At 48.4% G+C, this 16,987-nt stretch overlaps 1 protein-coding gene across 1 annotated transcript in view; it reads left to right on the plus strand.

Annotated features, from left to right (window-relative positions):
* Positions 1-1,758: 1,758 nt before the first annotated feature.
* VASH2 (vasohibin 2) overlaps positions 1,759-16,987 on the plus strand; it is a gene marked incomplete at its 3' end in the record, with an annotated part of 19,563 nt that continues 4,334 nt past the window's right edge. The window contains 3 exon segments of the mRNA XM_010159307.1: positions 1,759-1,844; positions 4,169-4,225; positions 12,237-12,311. Coding sequence (XP_010157609.1) covers positions 1,792-1,844; positions 4,169-4,225; positions 12,237-12,311 — 185 coding nt within the window.

Below are 16,987 nucleotides of genomic sequence, written 5' to 3' on the forward strand. Positions count from 1 at the left end.
TGCAGCAGCCAGGCATCTTGTTGACTGGGGAGCCCTTGCCTTGGCATGGCGTGTCGTGTACACGTAATGCGTGAACCTAGAGTGTTTTTTTATCTTTGAAGTAAAGGAGTGTTTATGTTGGGGGAGGATTTGGCAGGCGTGCCTTAATTCCCTCTTCCAGCCCCTTGCTGCTCCTGAACTGGAGCCTGGTCTGGTGCGCTGAGTCCAGGCCTGCCTTAGGGCCAGGAGGGATAGATGAATAACTCATCCAGACCAAAGGGGCCAGGGGTGGAAGGAGCTTGTGAAACAGAAAAATTGCCTCTAATGAAGAGGTTGGGTGTGGAAATTGTGATTAAGAGGCATTAATGAATCTTGCTTGAAACTCCCACTTGTTCGGAGAGAGAGCCTGTGTGTGAGCGGCTGTCTCCCGTGTGGCGCTGGGGATGGCGGCAGCGTGTTGGAGGCCTGGCCAGCCGTCTCCTTCCCGCCCAAAATACGTTGCTGTCTGCCAGTGATGTAGGAGTCTCTGTCTTGGTTGTATTTTTCCCCTTCTCTGAGGTGTATTTACTCTATTAACCAGCTGAATGTAGTAAATGCTGGGTTTTGGTCATTTTGGGATTATTGGTGCCGGCCCCCTTAAAGCAACCACTCAATCCCCACATTGTGGTGGAGGTGGAAACCGGAGAGGGAAGTCTGTGTGGCAGAGATGGCCCCATACCACCTGAATTTGCTTTCCTTATGTGTAACTGTAGACTTGGAGTGTCTTTATGGCAGTGATATTACACTTTACACTCTTCAAACTATTATAATGACGTTATGGGCCCTCAGACACCACATGATTTGCTTTATGCCTATCTTCAGGGTTGCCCAAGTTGCTGGTTCCTGAATTTGGGTCTGCATTAGCATTTAAATAAACTGTTTCCTGGATTATGTTTGTGTGAGTTGTACTTACTTTTTTTAGCCATGCTGCATGCTTTAACACATGCTGACCCTGTATTTGGTGGACTTGCCCCTAAAATAAGGGGATTTGGGACAAGAGTTGCCCCTTTCCTGCGTGGCTACAGGCTCAGAAGCCATGTAGCTGTGGGGATTAAATATGGATTGAGGACCCAGCTTCTTAAAGTGCTTCGGCACAAGCATATGTCTTATGGGATTTTGGAAAAATCCCATTATGGTGCCAGTCTATATCTTTAAGTGTCTTAATATCATTAAATATCTGGGTGCCAGGTGGTCTTCTAGGTATCACGCACTCCCTGCCCAGCAGATGTGCTGCTGATATGCAGCAGATGGGAAATTAGGCAGGCCAGGATACTTGTGTCCTTTTATCTTTCTCTTGTGGCAGGGGAGACCAAAAATTAGCCTCGAAATGGCTACTCAGGGGAGGGAAGACAGCAGAGCCAGTGCTGGAACTGCTCATCCAAACTACCCTGTGCTAGAGGGGAAAAATGGGAAGTGTTTTTCTTCTGTGCTGGACTGCCAGCCCACCTCGGGCAGTGTTAAGAGGGATGGCGGTGGCTGTGACAAGCAGCCTGCCATGGCGGGCACCTGCCCTGGCCTCCCCACCCCAGCACGAATGAGGCTGGCTCCGCTGCATGGGCAGCCCCCGTTGTCAGTGGGATGACTTTGCCTGATGCTTGAGTTCACGTGGAGTTTGAGCCATCTGTGCTGCCGCGTTGCATTACGCTAAGCGCATGCCGCTGCCCAAGTAAATCACTTATCCTCTCTGCAGGGAGCAGTAACTGTCTAACCTCTTTATCTTTTTTTTCTTGTGTCCAGCCCTCAGTGCCGCCAGTGCCAAACTACAAGCTCTCCATGTCGATCCCAGAATGGCTCCAGGCAATACAGACTTACATGAAGATGCTGCAGTATCCTTCTCCAGCGTGCGGTCTCTGGAGAGAAGGCTGGCTTGTGCCTGGCATGAATTAACGGGGGCTTTACCGAAGCACTAGCTGGTTGTGAGGCCTTGGGATCGTTTGGGGTAAAAGGATGCCTCTAAGGATTTGAGATAGCACCTACAGCACTGAGCTTGTCACAACAATCCTCTGGGAGATGTAATTAACTTTAAATGATACTGAAGAATTTAACTGGAGTGTGACGTTCGTGGGAGTAGAAATGCTTATTTTGAAGTTGGTTTATGAGGATGTTATGATCGGATCGTGATGCCTGGAGAAATAATATGGCATCGTGTCATAAAGCGACTAAGAGAGACGGTGTTGCAGCAAACCCTTTCTCCCTCTGCCCTGACAGCCCCAGTGGGCTCCCTGAAGGCTGCCTATATGCTCACCTTGCTGGGGGTACTTGTCATTGGGGGGCACAAGCAGCTCTCCTGACTCTGAGATGCGCAGGCTTACCCATGGCTCAGGAGCTGACCAAAGGAATCCTCCCTTCCAGATGTCCCACCTCACTTGGGGGGGTTCATCAGTGGTGTACACATCTACACGGCCTCCCTATCGTTGCCCCATGCCTAATGCCTGACTGTTTCCATTGCTCCTGTCCGTGGAGGAGACGGTTGCTGGCCCAGATGCTGCTAGTTTTCCTTTTTTCTAAACTCTCCCTTTTTGTGTGTGTGCGGGAAGCAGTGAGGATGAGGAATGAATGCAAAGTCCTGGTAAGGATTAAGAAGGGATATGGGTGGCAGCTGGAAGATCATCCAGAAATAGCAGGCTGGGTTAGCCTGTTGGGGAGCAGCGGCTGGGATCAAGGCAGCAGCAGGAGTTGGAGCCCTGCCGCAGCTGCTGTGGGGAGGGGGCTGGGGCCAGCCTACTCTGCAGGGGGATGGTGTGCGTCTCTGCTCTTTGCTGGCGGCTTCGGCAGGACAAGAGGCTCGCTGCTCAATGGGGTTGTGCCGGGAGGGGGGGACGGACCACGTCACACAGCTCCAAAAATTGTATTATTTCTGGACACGCCTGCCCAGTGGTCTTGAAATCCTGTGCTTTGCTATGTGGCAGGAGCAGGCCTCAGGCGGAGGGTTTGGATTTGTGTTCAGAAAAACTTCAAAGTGGTCTGGGGAATGGGGTCTTGGCTTCCTTTGAGGGCTAAGAGAGGCTATGTGCTTTGTTCAGAGCACTCTGAAAGGACCTTGTGAATTAGTTTTGAAGGCAAGAGGGAAGCAAAACCTGGTTTCCGGAGAACTCTGAACTCCAACTGAAGTGAGTTCAGAGCATCCTGGTGTGAGCTGGAGTTTTTATTTAGAGCGTGGTTATACAGCCAGCAGCTGTGCTATTTATGCCTTGCAAGGTACCCTTTGCCTCCGTGGGGTCACCTGTTTCTACCCTGGTATCACCACAGTTTTGTTAGTGTGAATATTCTTGTGGCTGTGTTGGGAGCTAGGCTGGGGAACAGATTCAGCTGGCAAAATAACTTAGCAAAACGTGGGTGGGGTGATTTTTTTTTTTTTAAATTTTGTTGGTTTTTTCTTTTTACTGGACAGATCGGTTTCCTGATCTGATTTACTGCATTGCTGCTTCAACACCTATGTTCAGGGTGCAGGGAGGAGGCTGCTTTAGGTGCTGCTGCTGCTGCATGGTAGCTGGCACTCCTTGGCAAGTGGTGCTGAGGTTTGGGTGATCGTCTGCTGGCATCCTTTGTGATGGACTTCTCTTGTGCTCATATTGTTAACTAGTGTTCTTGAGTTACGCTTAACTGGTAAGCCTAAGTTAACTTCCAGTCCAAGTGCATTGTAGTTTTATAGAGAAAGCTTTATATTTCCAGGATGTGAATGGATGCACCTGCCGTGCTTTTGGTTGACAGGTGGGACATGATCTATGTGTCTGAGTTAAACACGAAGGGAATAAGTTCTTTCAAACCAAGAATTATGTTGAATGGTTTGGGTAGACTATAAAAGCTTTCTCTTGCCCAAATGGGAGATTTTTTTTTTTTTTTCAAACTTGTAACCTCATAGTGAGTGGGACCTAGAGGAAAAGAGAATTTGGAACCTTCAAATGCCAAGTTTAAGTGTCATTTTAGGCAATCAACCTTTTTACTTGACTTTCCACCTAATGCTGTTTTTAGTATGTCATATAAAAAGGCAGGTGAAAAAATGGCTGTATTTCACATGCCACACCTCTGAGAGTCAATGGCTTTTGCTGTTTATGTTTCAAGAGGAACTCAAAACTGAAATTCACCTTTTGAGTACTGTATTTTATTGTTTGACTGTTCATGTTACTTTCCTTTAACAGACAAAATTCAGATACAATCACACAGGAACACAGTTCTTCGAGATTAGAAAAACCAGACCTCTAAGTGGGTAAGTGTCTGTGGAAGTGGCCTAGTGCCCTTATCCCACATAAATGTCCAGGGTGACCAGCTGGCATGAAGCACTGTAGCACCATAGCATCGGGGGGCTTTCTTCTGTGACACAACTGCTCTGGCAGGGCCAAAACTGCATGTTGCTGCCTTTGCCAGGAGGGCCCCAGCTTGCTGCCAGGTGGGCTCACTGAGATCCAAGTGGAAGGGCTGGTCTTGCTCAGCATCCGTGTGGGAGCTGTGTAGCTGCAGGCCAGAGCTGGGAAAACTCTCAGTTCTTGCTTGTTGGTGCTGGGTTGAGAGGGCTGGGCTGGTTTTGTGTTTGTATGTGTATTCCTGATACTCTGGTTGTGCTGTAATGCCCTTTGCTGATGGTGGGAAGAGATCAGCCATGCAAAATGCTTCAGGAATTTTGACATTTTGGGCACAGTCCTTTCCCCTGGAGAATCACAACGGACTGCTTAATTTGTGGCTGTGCTTTTCCTGTTGCCGCTCATCGTGCTGTTCCTTCCGTGTGGTGGACTCGTGCTGGTTGGCGATGAACTGTGCAATACGAGTATGAACGTGTGTGCAGGGAGCCTGGCAACAGGGAGCTGCGATCCCTTCCATGTACGAACCACATCGTGCTTAGGACAGCTCTGTAATAGGATCCAGTAAATTATCAGGTTAGGGTGGGAAGTGATGTTGACCGCATTATGCTTTTGTTTTAGGGTGAAATTTAGATAAGCAGAATATAATTACTCCTGTAGACTGGCCTGTCTCTAGCTCTTCCCAGCTGTCTTGTCATTAATCTAATGGTCCATCACTGTAAATTCCAGTTCCCATCCCAACTCTGCACTTCAGGCTTTCAACTTGCTGACAGCAATCTTTCCCACTTCCTTTCTCTATGTAATGTTTGCTGCACCAGTGGAACTAGTTTAGAAGAAATCTTGTGTTTTGAATGACAGATGGGTTTACAGAAGCTTAAACCAATTTTCAGGCTGGTCACTCATTTTTAAACTTGTCCCATTACCTTTTTCCAAGGAAGTGGAGGATGAAAATGAATTGTGCTCACACCACTTAAAAGGTCGGCATCCTCCTGGGCTGGATGAAAGCCTGGCTTGTGAGGATGGTACTCATTCTGGAGGGGAACCAGTATAGTGCTCACAGCTGGAGATGCACTGGTGGCTTGAATCCTCTCTGAAGTGGTGCAATTTCCTCTATTTACCTACCTGCCTTAGTGTTTGCTTGGGGGCTCATGTCTGACTTCTCCCCGTGTCCTGTTGTTGGTAGGACTTCTGTGAGTGACTCACTGTGTGGTGGCAGGACTTCCGCAGAGTTAAGGAGTATGCCTCTGGAAACAGTCCAACCCCTGGGGCAGCTCCTGCAGCTTGCCAGGCCCAGTTGCCTGCACCTGGTGTATGTTGGACTTGTGCTGCTGTGCTTGTGATCGGATGGACGGGAGCGCTAGGAGTAGTGGAGCTGTTAGGAGCGCACTTGGCTGCCCAGATCCTGTCGTACTGCAGCAGCGCTCGAGTGCTTGCCCTGCCTTGGTTTCCCCAGCTTTGAGAAGGGGAATGATGTATGATCACCCTGTAACTCTGAGGTGACCTGAAGGGCTTTGGGTGCATGGCTGCTCATACCCGCTGAAGATATCTTCTCTTGCAGTTGTCCTTGCTGATTTGTTCTGCTGCTGCCAGGGCAGTTTTCATCAGAGCTGAAAAAACACCCACCCCTGCAAGATTTTTCCTGGGAGGTGTGTTCCACTTTGCCATACTGGAAGCAGATTTCTTGCAACAACAGGCACCTTGTGCTGAGGTGATGAGCGCTGCTCTGAGCAGGTGTCAGTGGTGTGAAAGGCCTCGCTTGCTGCAAGACAAAGTTTGTATATTCAAGGGGATCGAGCAAGATGCTGAGCACCTCCAGTTGCCACCAGCTCTTGGAAGTTGAGGCTATTCCCAGAGCTGTGACTTATTGATATTAAACATATTGCTTATTTCATAATGTGAGGGCTCAGAGCTAATGAAAGGATTATGAGATCTTTGGCAGCCTCTCCTCAAGAGTGCAGTGGCTGGACACAAAGAAGCTGAGCACTAGATGGAAATTGAATATTCATAAATTCATGTGAAAGTGTCCTAAAGCAGCTGGGGCATATTAATGAGTGTTGCTATTATGGAGGGAGGACTAGATATTATAGAGATTTACTGTCAGCATTGGTGTGATGCATGAGAAAATAAAAATGCCTGGCTGTGCTTAGGAAGAAGAGCATAAATTATCTATAGGAACTGATAACATTAAGCGACACAGGCTTGCCATAATTCAGTATTTACAATCCCTTAAGAAAGTCACTGTTAGCATCAGCTTGTTTCTAGACTGCCAGACGCCCCGTGGATTTGTCTGCACTACGGATAACACTTCAGAAAACGTTAGATTTCTGTTGGCGTAGTTGTGTGAGTTGGGGAGGTAGAGATGTGATCCTGCAAACTGCGTGTGGTGTTCCTGTTGTACTGGCAAACTGTCTGAAAATGCATCTTACCTGGCCCGAGTTTGCTGCATTCGCGTATAATCCAGATTTACAGGTATAACCACATCCACCGTAGGAGTGCTTTGCTAATAGAGCGTACGAGGTATCCTGACCTGGGATGGCGTCCTTTACACAGGCTTTGTGGTGTGCCCTTTTGTACTGGGGAGGTAAAGGGCACCCCGTGGAGTTCAGCTCTACTGATCCATGGGATGTCATGTGTGTACGTGTGCGCTACAAGTGTTTCAGGCACTGATTGAGCTGGTTTTCCTTTTCCCATACAGGTTTATGCTGGCAAAAGCTACATTACAGCTTTTGTTGATACAACCATTCTGATAAAAAAATGGCACTGTTAATTAGAATAGTAAGTCTTTAAAACTCACAAGCCTAGATCATGTACGAATTTTAAGGAAAATAAAGTATTTCTGGATATCTAGTAATATCTAATAAAACTGTGCATTCAATGCCAACAAACTTTTATTACTGGCTTTACAAGAAGCGATAAGCCCTCTGCAAGCTTCTGTTCTAGCATGCAGGCATGAGCCACGATGAGGAACAGGTATCTCTGTCCTCCACAGAGTATCTGGGGAGGTTGTAGCGACATGTGCTGTTGTGCTTTTCCTTCCGGTTAAGTGCCCCTTGATCTGGACTTACGACTGAAGCAAAAAGTGACGTTTGGGTAGGTTCTGGGGACTTGGGGAAATTACAGCTCAGAAGCTGCTCTGTGGAGATGGAGACACATTCAGTGACTGCAGATGTAATGGGTAATCAATTGCGATAGAAGCAGTCATGCAGGAACGATGTAAGCAGATAACAGCGAAGGGTGGGGGGAGAGTGAAAAATAATAATGTTTCAACACAACATGTTATTAAGGAACCCTGGTGGGGCTGTAAAGAAAAATGGGCTCATACTATTTCCAGACAATAGACTGCAGAAGGCATTTGAGCATCTGCTTCTCTCTTGCACAAAGAGAGAACATTACAGATATGGCGCTATGTTCAGCATGTGAGAGACATGCTTTTGCTATTGAAGCAAACTGGTTTTGAGAAGATTGACAAGAGCAGTAGCTGCTCTGCTGTTTCATCTCATTTTACTCCAGTTGGTACCTTTTGCTTCCTGCTTTGCTTCACTGGGAAGCATGAAACTGTCAGGAGCCTTAGAAAATCTTGGGAGAGGGAGATTTGACAGACCTCATGCAAATACTGAGGCCTAGGGAAGGGAAACTTAGTGGAAAATGGGCTGGAGGGTCTCTCTAATTCAGAGTTTACTGAAGTTTGTAGGAGTCTTTCTGGTGAAGGTAGTGGGCAGCCTTTCATCCTAAGCATGGTCACCTCTGAAATTACTCTAGCGTGATGATGGATGCCAGCTGGTGAGATCCTCCGGCTTTGGGCATGCTAAAAGGTTTGAAGCTTTTTCTAACCTGTATATGGGATTGGGTGCCCCAGTGAAAAACCTGGGTGCAAAAGGAATTAATGGTTTCCCTGAGATGACTGCCGTTGCTGCCATTTTTAGCAGAAACCATCCAAAAGATGCAAACCCATCTCCTCTGTGGGCCTTCACTTAGTGCAGAAAGCAAGGGAGATAATCCAGGTGGGCTTCTGGAAACATTAAAAGAAATTTGATTCAATTTACAAGGAAATATCACCATCTGCCCAGGACTAGATCTCCAGGGAGGAGCGTGCAGCCTGTCTGTTAGAGGCAGGAACGTTCACTGTGGTCTGGAGTAGACATCTGCCTGGCAGACTTCAGACAGCGGTGTAAACACCACAAAGAGGGAAGCTTCAGTGTGCTTATTTTTGACTGTAGAAGTCTCCCCCAAGTTAGTGGAAGAGATGGGTTCCTCCCATGCTCACTGGGGTCTGTGGAGGGGGTGGCTTTGGTTTCCTAGTTAACTGTGATAGTAGGTGGAAAAATGCTGTGTTAGAGTATCATGTATGTGTAGTCTGTTCAGATAACTGGAAAGATTTAAAGAAAATCCTGCTCAGGCAGGGTATTGCAATGCTTGATGCTGTTTTTTAATTCTCCTGCCCCCTCTTCCTTAAGTATTCATTCACAAGTTTCATGGTGCAGCCTTTCTGGTCACTATTAACGTTTGAGACAGCATGGTAAGAATTCAGGAGTGAAAGAGAACAGGGAAAGGAGAACTTGCAATTAGTTGTTTTCGAATGAACTAGATGCTGTCTTAAAGAATTGGCAACCTCCAAACTATTAATACCTCTGTTAGAGGGTGTACTCTTGTTGGAAACTGGGGTAGCAAAGGTACAAGTCTTAAACCCAAAACAAAAAAAACACACAAAAAGACCAAACAAACAAACAAACCACGAAGAAAAAGGTAAGCCTAGGAACTGTTTGGGTTTATCTGCAGTTTCAGAAAAATGCTAGGGCACATAATCAAGTGTCTGGAACACAGCAAGGTAGTACATGATAGGCAACATGAGTTTGGTTTGGAATGGTTCCGTTCTGATAACTTCCTTCTATGACAGTGTCAGATCTTTTGTCAAGGAGGGAGAAGTTGTGGTTGTGATAATTCTTTGTATGGCTTTGGGCAGCCTCCATGTAAGGCAGGGACCTTGGGTCTCAATGAAACCGTTTTGACATGAGGACCCAACCTGGTGAAAAGCAGCACTTAGGAAGTGGTACTTAACCAACAGCTTGCTCTTGCCTAGCATAGTTTGTCCGTTCAGGTCGGCAATCTCTGTCCCAGGTCAATGTTTTTTCATTAATGGTATGGATAAGACTAATTGTTTGCAAATAGATGTACTTTGCAGTCTGGGATGGACAAGGTGACAAGGCTTTGCAAGTGGAATTGGGATTCAGAGTGGTCTCAAGGGGTAAGAGGGAGCTGGGGTGGAACAAACAGGAGGTGTATGAGTTAGGGCAAATACACAGAAGGGATTTGGGAATAGTCAGCTGTGGGAATACACAATGGAGAGTGAAAGGCTAGTTTTGCACAGATGGAGCTGATCTTAAAAACAGACAAACAAAAAAAACCCCACTGGGTTGGTAGCAAAACTATGCTGGAAATTGGATTCAGAAGGAAATTGGTCTGTTTGTACTGGCGGGGTGGGCTCAGCTGAAGGACCATGAGATGCGAGTCCGTTGAAGAGAATCCAAAAGGAAAGCAACAAACATTGCCCAGGGTCTAGAAAACATGACCTAAGGAAGATTTGAGATGAGAGAGGGTGGAGGTGGTGGCAAGTGAAAAGAAAAAACTGTCTGCTTTCTCCTGTTTACAGAGGACAGGGTAGATTACAGCCTGTCGTGTATATGGATGTGGGTAGCAAGAGGAGAGATAATAAATGGTCTTGGTGCCCACTGTGGATAGCAGAAATAGCTTCTGATTTAAATTGCAAAAAAAGGAAAGATTTAGTTTAAACATTAGGGGACCTTCTTAGATGGAAGGTGAAGTGTAAGATTAACTGCTGGGCTCCTGAGCCTTTGAGAACCCAGTTAAAAGTAGGTTGGAAAATTATCTGTGAGGAATGACATGGCTTTGGCTACCTTGGGCAGAGCGGTGGCTTGGGGTTTCTCCAGAGGCTTTGCTTCCAAAGCAAACAGGTCTAAGGCCACGCTTCATCTTAAGCTTGTTGAAAGTGGAAGACATACACTCTCAGTGGTTATTGAACTGGGTCATCTGCATAAACCCTGTGGCCTGTGTTGGAAACAGAAAAAGCAGACTGTTTGCAGGGTGTTCCCCAGGACTAGGATCGGTGTGTGTGAGGGCATGACCCGCTCCATAGGTGCGGATGGATGTCTGATCACTGATCATTGGTGATGCTGCTTGGCTGATGCTCCCCTTGCACAGGTCCTCACCGCCCTCCCTCATGGTCCTGTGGCCGTCTTTGAACTGGCAGGTCCCGGGTGGCCACTGAGCACCTCTGCAGCTCCTGGATGGGGGTGCTTTGAGCAGGAGGTGGGACAGGAGGGCTTCCCGGGGTCCCTTCTGAGTCCAGCTATCTGATGATGCTGTGGGGAGGGAAGGGAGGGGCGCTGCTAGCCTCAGAAGGGACAGCTGGGGTACCCATGCACTAGCAGGCAGCATGTTTTCAAGCAAGCAGAATGCCTCTCCTGTAAGATTTAAATCTGCCTTACTAGCCATATAGTGTCCTGGGGGGCTGTGCTTCAGAACCAGCACATAAGTGGCTTGCAAACAGCTTAGCATTTACGTAGTGTGAGCGTCGCTGGGACAGGTAAGTTGGTAGTGATTTGACTGCTCATTTAGGCCAATTACTTTGAAGGCTCCCTCCCTGGCTGTGGGATCGTTAATGTTATCTCCATGCTGACAAAACTTTGACATCCTGACAGCAGTGCGCTTATAAAAGCAGGTGTGAGGAGACCCAAGGCTGTACATGGTGACAAGGCAGCTCCAATGTGGTTACCCTGTTCGCCTGCCGGCAGCGGCATCAGTGGAGGTGTGGGCTTGGGGAGGAGATGTTTGCCCTCTCCCTTGGACCATTTTAACCAGGAGTATGCCACGCTCAATGGCTTGAAGATAAATATCTTTGCAACTGGAGCTTTCTTTTGCCTCTGATACACACTTGTAATGAGCTGTGACTTTTTTCTTTTTTTTTCTTTTTCTCCTTCTGTGCAGATAGAAGATGGGAAATGCAGTGGATGTTCCTGTTTGTGGGTACCTCCCATGCATCGTCCACATGTAATACTTCTCTGGACGGAGACGGGGCTTTGCAGTGGCCACTGCTGCAATTGGCACTGAGGATTTGCTGTGGGGGATGAAGGGGCCCCATTGTGTGCCCTCGCCAGAGCTGCTCCCTGCTTCCAGCAGTGGGGTTTCTGTGGCTGATTGTAAGCGTGTAGGAGGCAGGCTAACTCTAATTTGTCTTCTGTACTGCAGGCAGAGTGTAAAGGGCGGTTGTTTACAAATGAAAAGATAATTTCTAACTTGGATAAATGGGACACGGAATGGCTGTGACAGGCTGTAATAGCAGTGGCAGCTGTATTGCCATTTGCAGTCAATACAAGGTTTAAAATGCATGAGGTGGGTGAAATAGAAATTGGGAAAAACAAACTAATGATTTCAGATGCATATTTTCATTATCTTGTCTAATACAAATATTTTTATCATTTAATGTTGTGTTTCCTTAGAGTAGGGATCTGTTTACAAAGCTCTTCTCAGGGAAAGGATGCCGATAGGGAAGATTTCAAAATAGAAGTCATCTTTTGGTTTGGTTTTTAGATGCTTTTTGTGTGTGTGATTGAATATGACTCTTCTGGCCCTTTTCTAGCCCCTTCTGGTATTTTTTCTTTTTAACTCTGGGATTTCAGGATCTGCTGTGGGGGTTGGTAAACACTTTTTAAAATATTTTTTGTCCTCCTCCAGAAGTCAACAGGGCTCTGGCAAATCGCTGAAGAGGAAAATCAAGTTCACCAGTGCGTGCTGAGACAAGAACCGAAGGCGTCTGGCTCTTGGTCTGCAAGAGGACCCTTTGATTCCTGTCAACTGCTCCAACTGAAAGGACTGAAAACTTTGGTGTTTTTTTTTTTTTTGTTCTAGGTTAATGGAGACAGCAAAAGAAATGACCAGGGAGTCCTTACCCATCAAATGCCTTGAAGCAGTTATCCTAGGGATGTATCCTTTCACATGCCTGTGGCTTTCCCCCCTGCTAAGCTGTTCAGTGTATTGCCCTTCCTGGATGGTGTTTGAGGTGGTCTCAGGCAAAGGTGAGTGCCAGCAGCTCGAGGGACTGCTGTGGTATTGATCAGCAACTTGCCGAACTGCTCGGGCTTGTCAGTAGGGTCGTGGATGCAGTGTGCCCGGTTCACATGTGTCATGCTCCTGCTGTGCCAACTTTGCCTCCTGCCTGGTGATCTGCATGATGTCAGGATCTGACCCAGAGTGCCCAGATAAGTACCTGTCTACACAGTCCCCGTTTTCTTTGTTAGTATTTCTCTGCCAGTTATTGTCAGAGCTTGGCAACGCCTGAGGAACGCAGGTTCTGTCCTGTGTTTGTCTCATGTTTAGATGGCAGAGTCATGGTAGTTCTTGTGTCTCAGCCCACAGCTGTTTTGTGTGGAAACGTGTATTATAGTTAATCATTTAAGCTTTACCTTAACATAATGCTTGCTCTCTGTTTGGTTTCAGAAAAGAACACGAGAATATTTTCGTTTAGAGGCTCAGTTGCTTCTTGACCCTCTTGTGTTCTCGCTGATAAACTAACCCCCGTCATCCTAAAACACTAGGGGGGGGGCAAGGCCAGGGTTACAGGGATAACTGTATGCTGGATATGTCTTACCACAGCTGATCAAGTTTGAGTTTGTTTTTTTGGAAACAAAACCCCAACCCAAAATAAACCGCGAGGCAAGCAGTCTTCTGGAACCTCTCTGCCGCGTTTTGCTTGCTGCTGCTGCCCCCTCTCGTGGGCGAAGCATCTGGCAGAACTGGGCAGGTAGCGCCCGTGTTGGCTCATCATGGGGGTGGCTGCTCTGGGGTGGGAAGGGAATGTGGGTGTGAGATGCTCTTGCTGGATGCGGTCCCTGCTGTGCTGGGGGGTCTGTGGTGTGCAGCAGGGGCTGCTCGCGGCTGCGCTCTGCTCCCTGCGTCCCAGGGACAGGCTTCAGGTCGGAGTCGGAGAGGTGGCTCTTCCCCTGCGTGTGCTGGCGGGGTCTGCGTGCAGCTAGTCCCGGGGGCTTGCTGTCAGCAAGAGACTCAAACCGGCACCCTCCCACAAAGAGAAGTGATGTCAGTAGATCTGGTGTGCTTGCCCTTGTGTCAGGGTTGTGTCCCAAACTATCTGGGGATGAAAGGGACGGGGGAAATAATCACCAGGTGGAGTTGATGCTGGTCTGCAGGGTCAGTGTGGCTTTTGGTGATGTGTTTCTAGCACTGAACCCGTTATTCCACATACCACACGAGCAGAGGGTGATCAGTGGTGTACAGGTGACCTTGATAACCTCAAAGTATTCTTGCTGATCTAGAAGTTTTGACCATTTTATTTTCATTTGGAAAGAGATTTTTCTGCTTGCCTCAAACCTGACTTTGCTCAAATTTTTTTTGAGTGGTGTTGGAAGTAAAATAGTTGAAAGCTATGAATTATCCTATTTGGTGTCATCTGAAGTTTCTTTGGACTTTTAAGATCTGGATTGATCTTTCTGTCTCTAGATGCTGCTTAAAAAAAAAAAAAGGGGTTATGGAAAGTTTCCTATTTTTTTTTACTTGAGAAGGCTCAGGCAGTGGAGAGGGGATGAGTCTCTCCCCCTGTGACTTCTACTTGCTGTTTTGGAAGGCTCCTGACAACAGGAACCATCTGCTGTGGTGGTGGTGGAGTAACTGATGCGTTTTAACAGGTCCACGCAATACGAAACTGAAGTATTTTGCTTGAGGTGCGAGCGCCCAAGGAGTGCAGCGGTGGTGGGCGGGTGGGCTGTCTGCGCGTGCGCTTTGACAGTGGCCGGTATGAAGCCTGCGCCTGCACAGAACCTCACAGTGCCGTGCTGCGTGTGTGCCGTGTGGGATTTTGGGAGGAATCTTTGTAACAGTGCGTGGCAGGGGGCAGGGAGATAAGAGTTTGCTGATTTTTTTCATAGCTGTGAGATGTTGACCTTCGGCATTGCCTTCTGGATTGCGGACACGGTGAGGCCAGTGCAACTTGCTTTCCGAGGCCAGGCCGTTACCAGGTAAGAGATGCGCTTACCCGCTCTTGAGCGTCAACCAGTGTCTTCATGTACGCCTGAGCTGCGCATCCCTGCGTGTGTGTGAACCTCTGGTTCCCTCCCCTGTGTCCTTTTGGAAATAAGGTACTGCTTGTAATTTATGTGCGGGCAGGCTTTGCCGTGTTGCTTGGATACCAAAAAGCACAGTCTGCTACGGCAGACCCTCGGCACGAGCCTTCATTCAAGGGCCGGCTCGCGCAGAGCAGCTTAGCGAGATGTCATTTTAATTGAGCTGCTGTCTGGCTCGTCTGATTGCCTTTTACTGTGTGACTTATAAAATGCTCCTGTAATCCCTCTCGGTGCAGAATTAGGTTTTGCATAATTGCCTTTGCACTCGATCTTGAAGCGTTTTTATAGGGCCATGAGTTAAAATACTGAGCTGCCCTGCCTGCGCGCACCAAGGGAACAGCTGCTGTGGGATGACCGAAAGCTTGTCCAATACAATTTTGCAATGATCTGCACAGCTCTTCTCTGTGGCTCTCTGAGCTGGCGGCATATCTCTGCTCGCCAGTGCCTAACCAGAGGCATTCCTCCTCCTGTCTTCCCCGGGGCATTTCTCAGCGCGGCTGTGAATCAACAGAGTAATGGTGTGTTCAGCCCATTTTTTCTGAGCAAGGATCCAATCGACTCGTGCTCAAGAAAAGGAATAGTAAACCAGAAAGTGCCAAGAGGATTTCATCCATGTTGTATTCAGCTCATTAACATGGGGAGAGCAAGATATCACTGGAGGGGGAGAGGGAAGCGGCATGGTGCATCCATCCTCGGGGAGCCTGGAGGAGTGTGTCTGTCTCGGGTGAACATAACTCATTCCTGTTGCCTTCAGCGTGCCTTTCCCAGTTCATGTGAGGTGACAGTCAGACCCATGCAGTGTATTAGACTCCCCCTGTCCAATAGCATCACTAAACGAGGAAGAGAGCACGAGAGCCTCAGGAGGGAGAAATGATTCAGTAGCTTCTGCGCATTTAATCAATGGGTGATGTTTATCACCGCAGGAGGCCTGGGCCCGTCCTGCCTCTCCTGCCTAGCAGGTACATACCTGGGCAGGGATCTGGTGTTTTCAGGAAGGGGGAGAGTTGCTGCAGTCACTGCAGGATATTGATGTCCCCACAGTGCCCCTCTGCCTCCTGCATGCTTGTCCACAGCTTGACTGGAATGTGGTCAAGGAGGGTCCTGCAGCCTCTCTGGTACCTGGGAAGAGTTGGGAGAGAGTTTAAAATCGCTTCCACTGTCACGGTCTAATCTTAAGCTGGTCACCTCAGCCTGCAGTGGGCACTGAAGAACGAGCGATGCCAGCCTGGCAGTCGTGCTTTGGGAGGCTGAGCCAGTGGCTCGAGCTGTTCCTTCATGGGCACTAGAGCTGCAGGGGGGAACCCAGGCTCTCTGTGCAGATGACATCCAGATTTGGGCTTGGTAGCACTCTGCCTCATAGTAATCAATCCCAAACCTGGGACCTCAGCACTCCTGGGGCCTGTGGGAAATGCTGTCTGACTCCAGGCTGTGGTTGGAAATTTCTGTTTACTGCTGGCCGTCAGAGGCCCTCTGACGCTGCAAGCAGTTGCTTGGTTTCTCAGAAAAATAGCTATTCGTATTTTACTGAAGCAGTATCTGATGGTTTTGAAGTGTGAGGTTTATTTTCCTCCTGCTCCACCTCCTCCCTCTGAGCTAGCAGCTTCAGCATCACTAGGGTAAATAAAGCTGCCTTCTCTCCTCCCCTCCAGCTTGCTTGTGCCCTGTGGCACAGCCTGCCGCGATGGCTCGCGCTTCCCCAGCCCTTGTGAGCGGCAGGAGGGGAGGGGACCAGACACCCTGTGGTTTTCTGTGCTCACCTTGACCAGACTTCAGTAAAGAACACCCTCGCTGGGCTCTACGACGTGAAGCACTACAAAGTCATCTTCTCGGAGTTAAATAAGGGAGAACTTCAAGCTAATTAACAAATTAATTAGCACAAGCAGTGCGATAGGCACTCCTGTGCTCAATATCGGGTTCGTCTGGCTTTCCCTTTTTTGTCTGTGGTTTGCAAGGCAGAGAGGGGCTTGGAGGAGAGGCCAGAAGGTGTCAGGCGTGACGCTGGGTCTGCCTGCAGCCCGCAGAGAATCCCTCGCCAGCCTGGGCGCTGGCACAGCCGGGCGCTCAGACCTGCTTGGGTGTCAGCCTTGGCAGGCGGGTCTGCTCAAACGGTTGGTGCTGGCACTTACCTCCGAGACCTGGGAAAGACTCTGTTTCAAAACCAGCTTTTTGCCCCCCCCCAGCTAAACTCCTGTTGGAGCTGGTTTTGATGCGGGTGGGCTGAGGTCCTCACAGCGTGTCCCCTCGCCTCCTGTTCAGCTGGTGCAGTTCCTAGCCGTGGGGGGAAAACTGTGGGTGGCAAGTAACCCGAGCTCCCCTAGCCACGCCACGGGGAACCAGCTGCTGTCCTGTGGGTGCTATCAGCTGCTGACTCCTATTTCCAGAAATACTCGAGGACTGGAGCCACAGTGCTGGCGCACACGAATAGTTCCTGCTCCAATTATTTATTAATAATTTTAAAAGAAGGCAAGAGAACATTTTTTCTAAAAGTTGCTGCTGGCAAATGAACAAGGTGAAGGGCTTCAGGTG

This window comes from Eurypyga helias, unplaced genomic scaffold, assembly GCF_000690775.1.
Source record: "Eurypyga helias isolate BGI_N326 unplaced genomic scaffold, ASM69077v1 scaffold19419, whole genome shotgun sequence".
Taxonomy (NCBI): Eukaryota; Metazoa; Chordata; class Aves; order Eurypygiformes; family Eurypygidae; genus Eurypyga; species Eurypyga helias.